This window comes from Gymnogyps californianus, unplaced genomic scaffold (genome assembly GCF_018139145.2).
Source record: "Gymnogyps californianus isolate 813 unplaced genomic scaffold, ASM1813914v2 HiC_scaffold_279, whole genome shotgun sequence".
Lineage (NCBI taxonomy): Eukaryota > Metazoa > Chordata > Aves > Accipitriformes > Cathartidae > Gymnogyps > Gymnogyps californianus.
Window position 1 is genome coordinate 26458 of NW_026114160.1, and position 7115 is coordinate 33572.

General features: G+C 57.1%; 2 protein-coding genes across 2 annotated transcripts; both read left to right on the top strand.

The window, feature by feature from the left end:
• The first annotated feature begins 998 nt into the window (after window positions 1-998).
• LOC127028234 (feather beta keratin-like) lies at window positions 999-2260 on the top strand. The gene is made up of 3 exons (XM_050913977.1): window positions 999-1070; window positions 1507-1578; window positions 1934-2260. Exons 1-3 carry the CDS (start codon window positions 999-1001, stop codon window positions 2258-2260), a joined length of 471 nt encoding a protein of 156 aa, XP_050769934.1.
• Window positions 2261-3534: 1274 nt separating this feature from the next.
• LOC127028236 (feather beta keratin-like) lies at window positions 3535-5691 on the top strand. The gene is made up of 3 exons (XM_050913978.1): window positions 3535-3540; window positions 4929-5000; window positions 5365-5691. Exons 1-3 carry the CDS (start codon window positions 3535-3537, stop codon window positions 5689-5691), a joined length of 405 nt encoding a protein of 134 aa, XP_050769935.1.
• The last annotated feature ends 1424 nt before the right edge of the window (window positions 5692-7115 follow it).

Here is a 7115-nt window from a genome sequence, read left to right on the forward strand (position 1 = left end):
AGGCTGAAAAACCCAAACTCCCTCAGCCTTTCTTCATAGGAGAGCTGTTGCAGGCCCCTGATCATTTTTGTAGCCCTTCTCTGGAGCTGCTCTATCAGGTCCATGTCTCTTTTGTACTGGGGACCCCAGACTGGACACAGTGTCCCAGGTGGGGTCTCGTGAGAGCGGACTAGAAGCGGAGAACCACCTCCCTCGACCTGCTGGCCGCCCTTCTGTTGATGCAGCCCAGTAAAGGATTGACTTTCTGGGCTGCAAGCGCACTTTGCTGGCTCATGTCCAATTTTGCAACCTCCGGTATCCCCAAGTCCTTCTCTGCAGGGCTGCTCTCAACCATTCATCCTCCAGGCTGTATTGATACAGGGATTGCCCCAACCCTGGTGCAGGACCTTCATGAAGGTAAAGAAGGGTTTGCGGAAAACATCTCCCCACCGGCTGGGACTCATCCCTGGGTCCCAGGCGATACATCTTCTCCCGGCATTAGGGCTTCAGCACGCCTCCCCTCCCGTGCCCCAAAGGCCTCCTCAGCCGGGAGCACAAACGAGCTCTGTTGGGGAGGTAAGAAAAGTTCCTCCAACGGCCCAGGGAGTGAGGGCTGGCAGGACCCTGCAGTGCGCCGTGCCTGGGGATGCGCGGGGAGGGGAGGTGCTCAGAAGGGCCCTGCGTACAAAACCAGCTCTCAGACTACATCGAGGAGGCGATGCGCCTCCCTGCCCTGCAGAGATGGAGGCAGCTGGGACGCGTTCCAGGAGGGGAAGGGAATGCCTTCAGTAGGCAAGCTTCCTGGGACAGACTCTCCCTACCCGTGGCGAGTCACACTCTAATTTGGATTGGCCGTGTGCCAGCCTTTTGGTGTGAGGCCAAGTCGGGAGTGCGTGCTGTTGCAGGCCCGTGTCCCCGCAGGGCTGAATTCCCCCGCGCCAGGGCAGCTCCATCCCAGGCCCGGGAAAACGAGCTCTGAGCACTGGGCTGTACCCAGTACACAGCTCCAGGAAGCCGTAATGGCCGTTGCTCTCAGCATGACCTTCTTGCCGGCACTCCCACAGCTCGAGGGAATGCAGGACAGTCAGTGTGTATTGGAAAAGTGTCCAGGCCTTTGTGTGTCATGCTGGTCAGAGTCCAAAGCATGCGGCCAAAGTGCATGGTGGTGTGAGGAGAGTGGGAGGAACAAGATGTTGTCCCGAGCCCCAACACACCCCTCAGTAGTGAGGAAGAATCCAACAACACGGGGCTCCACTTGGGACTCGTTGTCTTCTGCCTGTACTGCTGCGTTCCTGCACTGGAAATCCTTGGGCTGCTCATACCCAGCACTTGAAAGGAGCCTGCATGGCCTAGTGGGCATGTCAGAAACGAGGAAATGAAATGGCAGTGTTGATGGAAACCAAAGCACAACCTGTGCCATTAAGTAGGATATTTTGCTTTGAGTGAGTCCTGTTTGCAACTCCTGGAGGTGAGTCTGTTGGAAAATTACTGCTCGCGTGCAGTGACTGTGCGCCTGGGGCGGTGCAGGAGCAGTATAAAAGCGTGCCCTTCTCCTCCCTCTCTCATCCACTCCTCTCGCCTCCATCTCCTTGGAACAAGGTGAGTCTGAAGCCCTTTCTCCTCCTTCTCCTCCTCCTCCTTTGGGATTTCTCAGCGCATCCTTGCCCCTTTGTCCCATGCGAGGTCTTGGCACTGCTTGTCATGGGAGAGGGAAGGGAGCAGAAGGTTGTCATGGCTGGGTCTTGGCTGCGGTGTGTCCTCAGCTATGGGAGGTGGGGATCTCCCTGGGCTTGGTCACTCTCGGCGGGCTCTTCTGAGGGCAGGCGAAGCCTGTGGGCTCCCTACACAGCCTCCAGCTTATGTCTCCAGCTCGTGCCTTGGCTCCCTCGTGGTGGGGTGACAGGCTGCTCCTCACCCATCTCCCCTGCTCTGCTTCCCCTGCCCTCTCTCCCAGGTGCACCTGCGGCCCCGAGACATGTCCTGCTACAGCCAGTGCCTGCCATGCCAGCCCTGCGGCCCGACCCCGCTGGCCAACAGCTGCAATGAGCCCTGTGTCAGGCAGTGCCAGGACTCCACCGTCGTCATCCAGCCCTCCCCCGTGGTGGTGACCCTGCCCGGCCCCATCCTCAGCTCCTTCCCGCAGAGCACCGCCGTGGGATCCTCCACCTCCGCTGCCGTTGGCAGCATCCTCAGCTCTGAGGGAGTGCCCATCTCCTCCGGGGGCTTTGGCCTCTCCGGCTTGGGCGGCCGCCTCTGCGGCAGGAGGTGTCTCCCCTGCTAAAGCTGCTCCCTGCCCTGAGGTCTCCACTCGGATCGACCTCGTTTCCCTCTTTTGACGCATTAAAGTTCTGCTGCATCTCAGCCTGCCCTCTGTGTCATCCATTCCCGTGCAGATGCTCTCCCAAGACGCCCAGGCAGAGAGATGTTGCTCAAGGGTGGTTCTGGCAGGGGGTTGTTGCAGATGGCTTTGCACTGATTGCCAACACAGGCTTGCATTTAGTGTGCTTAGTCATGCGTCGGGTGATCCTCTAGTTTCTAAATTTGTCCGCCTCTTTGGGTCTGGTTAGAATTACCCGACGTAGTTCAGTGACTACCATCCACTTTGTGGTGCACACTTTTTCTTTCTCCTCGTTAAGCTCGACACTGTGATGCAAGTAGTCAGGAAGGAATGTGGTATTGACAAGACATAGGCACTAGCTTCCCAGGAGAGGCCAGGAGAACCCATCCTAACCATAGCATCCTCAAAGGGAGGGACACAGTGCAGTGGGCTGCCTATCATAGGACCATAGGCCCATAGAATCAGAGAATAGTTTTGGTTGGAAGGGACCTTTAAAGATCATCTAGTCCAACCCCTCCGCCAGGGGCAGGGATATCTGTCACGTCACTGCATCACGTTACTCAAGGTTCCGTCAAACCTGACCTTGAACACTTCCAGTGATGGGGCATCCCATCGTTCTCTGGGCAACCTTTTCCAGTGTCTCACCACCCTCATCATAAAAAATGTCTTCCTTGTGTCCAATCTACATCTACCCTATTTCACTTTTAAGCTGTTGCTCCTTGCCCTATCGCTACAGGCCTTGATTTCACGTCTCTCTCCGACTTCCTTAAAAGCCCCCTTTAAGTAGTGAAAGGCTGCAATAAGGTCTCCCCAGAGCCTTCTCTTCTCCAGGCTGAAAAACCCAAACTCCCTCAGCCTTTCTTCATAGGAGAGCTGTTGCAGGCCCCTGATCATTTTTGTAGCCCTTCTCTGGAGCTGCTCTATCAGGTCCACGTCTCTTTTGTACTGGGACCCCAGACTGGACACAGTGTCCCAGGTGGGGTCTCGTGAGAGCGGACTAGAAGCGGAGAACCACCTCCCTCGACCTGCTGGCCGCCCTTCTGTTGATGCAGCCCAGTAAAGGATTGACTTCTGGGCTGCAAGCGCACTTTGCTGGCTCATGTCCAATTTTGCAACCTCCGGTATCCCCAAGTCCTTCTCTGCAGGGCTGCTCTCAACCATTCATCCTCCAGGCTGTATCGATACAGGGATTGCCCCAACCCTGGTGCAGGACCTTCATGAAGGTAAAGAAGGGTTTGCGGAAAACATCTCCCCACCGGCTGGGACTCATCCCTGGGTCCCAGGCGATACATCTTCTCCCGGCATTAGGGCTTCAGCACGCCTCCCCTCCCGTGCCCCAAAGGCCTCCTCAGCCGGGAGCACAAACCAGCTCCAGTGGGGAGGCAAGAAAAGTTCCTCCAACGGCCCGGGAGTGAGGGCTGGCAGGACCCTGCAGTGCGCCGTGCCTGGGGATGCGCGGGGAGGGAGGTGCTCAGAAGGGCCCTGCGTACAAAACCAACTCTCAGACTACATCGAGGAGGCGATGCGCCTCCCTGCCCTGCAGAGATGGAGGCAGCTGGGACGCGTTCCAGGAGGGCAAGGGAATGCCCTTGGGAGTGCGTGCTGTCTGCAGGCCTGTGTCCCATGCAGGGCTGAGTTCCTTTCTGGACAGGGCAGTTCCCTCCCTGCCCTGGGAAAACGAGCTCTGAGCACTGGGCTGTGCCCAGACACACAGCTCCAGGCAGCCCCAACGGCCATTGCCCTCAGCCTCACCTTCTTGCCGGCACTCCCGTAGCTCGCGGGGCTTGCAGGACAGTCAGCGTGTATTGGAAAAGTGGCCAGGCCTTTGTGTGTCATGCTGGTCAGGGTCCAAAGCATGCGGCCAACGTGCACGGTGGTGTGAGGAGAGTGGGAGGAACAAGATGTTGTCCCGAGCCCCAGCACACCCTCTGGCAGTGAGAGGGAGGAACCTGACTCCACAGGGCTTGTTGAGTAATCAGAGGTTTTGGGAGGGCAGTGTTCTCCTTCCGCAAGCCTGCTGTCGGCACTGCTTGGGGACCCCCAGAGACTGCCATGAGAGGGGATGACTTTGCCAAATATACCGTGTCGTCCCAGAAGGAGAAGCTTTCCTTGGGTGGAGGCATGTGAAATCAGTAGCACAGCCCACCTGCCTATAGGGCAATGATCAGTGACTGCTGGAGCGAGCAGGGCGGCAGGCAGGGAGGGAGAAGGATGCGACATGTCCTCATTCGGAGAAGCCTTTGGGCACTCAGGAGAGGACTGCATTGGTGGGAAGACAAGCGCGCCTTCCTGCACAGGGGTTTGAAGACAACCTCACCACGTTTCCTGAGACTGATGTCCTCCGTCTGCACAGAGCCCTCCAGCAATCGCGGGAACATCTTCTGCCTGTACTGACTGAGCCCAAGCTCAGGAAATGCTTGGGCCTCTCACCCCGATACTTCAAAAGAGCCGCGATGGCTTAATGGTCGTGTCAGAAATGAGAAATGTAATGGCAGCGTTGAGGGAAACCAAAGCACAACCTGTGCCATTAAGTAGGATATTTTGCTTTGGAGGTGAGTCCGTTGGAAAATTAGTGCCCGCGTGCAGTGACTGTGCGCCTGGGGCGGTGCAGGAGCAGTATAAAAGCGTGCCCTTCTCCTCCCTCTCTCATCCACTCCTCTCGCCTCCATCTCCTTGGAACAAGGTGAGTCTGAAGCCCTTTCTCCTGCTCGTCGTCGTTCTCCTCCAGTGTATCTCAACGCATACGTGCCCCTTTGTCCCATGCAGGGTCTTGGAGCGGCTTGTCGTGGGGGAGGGAGGGGGCAGAAATTTTGCTATGGAGAGAAGCTGGGCTTGGCTGAGGTGTCTCCTGATCTATGGGCTTGGAGGGATCTCCCTGGGCTTGGTAGCTCACGGTAGGGCTCTTCCGGGCTGAGGAGAAGCCTGTGGGTCTCCGTACACAGCCTCCAGCTTATGTCTCCAGCTCGTGCCTTGGCTCCCTCGTGGTGGGTGACAGGCTGCTCCTCACCCATCTCCCCTGCTCTGCTTCCCCCTGCCCTCTCTCCCAGGTGCACCTGCGGCCCCGAGACATGTCCTGCTACAGCCAGTGCCTGCCATGCCAGCCCTGCGGCCCGACCCCGCTGGCCAACAGCTGCAATGAGCCCTGTGTCAGGCAGTGCCAGGACTCCACCGTCGTCATCCAGCCCTCCCCCGTGGTGGTCACCCTGCCCGGCCCCATCCTCAGCTCCTTCCCACAGAGCACCGCCGTGGGATCCTCCACCTCCGCTGCCGTTGGCAGCATCCTCAGCTCTGAGGGAGTGCCCATCTCCTCCGGGGGCTTTGGCCTCTCCGGCTTGGGCGGCCGCCTCTGCGGCAGGAGGTGTCTCCCCTGCTAAAGCTGCTCCCTGCCCTGAGGTCTCCACTCGGATCGACCTCGTTTCCCTCTTTTGACGCATTAAAGTTCTGCTGCATCTCAGCCTGCCCCTCTGTGTCATCCATTCCCGTGCAGATGCTCTCCCAAGACGCCCAGGCAGAGAGATGTTGCTCAAGGGTGGTTCTGGCAGGGGGTTGTTGCAGATGGCTTTGCACTGATTGCCAACACAGGCTTGCATTTAGTGTGCTTAGTCATGCGTCGGGTGATCCTCTAGTTTCTAAATTTGTCCGCCTCTTTGGGTCTGGTTAGAATTACCCGACGTAGTTCAGTGACTACCATCCACTTTGTGGTGCACACTTTTTCTTTCTCCTCGTTAAGCTCGACACTGTGATGCAAGTAGTCAGGAAGGAATGTGTATTGACAAGACATAGGCACTAGCTTCCCAGGAGAGGCCAGGAGAACCATCCTAACCATAGCATCCTCAAAGGAGGGACACAGTGCAGTGGGCTGCCTATCATAGGACCATAGGCCCATAGAATCAGAGAATAGTTTTGGTTGGAAGGGACCTTTAAAGATCATCTAGTCCAACCCCTCCGCCAGGGCAGGATATCTGTCACGTCACTGCATCACGTTACTCAAGGTTCCGTCAAACCTGACCTTGAACACTTCCAGTGATGGGCATCCATCGTTCTCTGGGCAACCTTTTCCAGTGTCTCACCACCCTCATCATAAAAAATGTCTTCCTTGTGTCCAATCTACATCTACCCTATTTCACTTTTAAGCTGTTGCTCCTTGCCCTATCGCTACAGGCCTTGATTTCACGTCTCTCTCCGACTTCCTTAAAAGCCCCCTTTAAGTAGTGAAAGGCTGCAATAAGGTCTCCCCAGAGCCTTCTCTTCTCCAGCTGAAAAACCCAAACTCCCTCAGCCTTTCTTCATAGGAGAGCTGTTGCAGGCCCTGATCATTTTTGTAGCCCTTCTCTGGAGCTGCTCTATCAGGTCCACGTCTCTTTTGTACTGGGGACCCCAGACTGGACACAGTGTCCCAGGTGGGGTCTCGTGAGAGCGGACTAGAAGCGGAGAACCACCTCCCTCGACCTGCTGGCCGCCCTTCTGTTGATGCAGCCCAGTAAAGGATTGACTTTCTGGCTGCAAGCGCACTTTGCTGGCTCATGTCCAATTTTGCAACCTCCGGTATCCCCAAGTCCTTCTCTGCAGGGCTGCTCTCAACCATTCATCCTCCAGGCTGTATCGATACAGGGGATTGCCCCAACCCTGGTGCAGGACCTTCATGAAGGTAAAGAAGGGTTTGCGGAAAACATCTCCCACCGGCTGGGACTCATCCCTGGGTCCCAGGCGATACATCTTCTCCCGGCATTAGGGCTTCAGCACGCCTCCCCTCCCGTGCCCCAAAGGCCTCCTCAGCCGGGAGCACAAACCAGCTCAG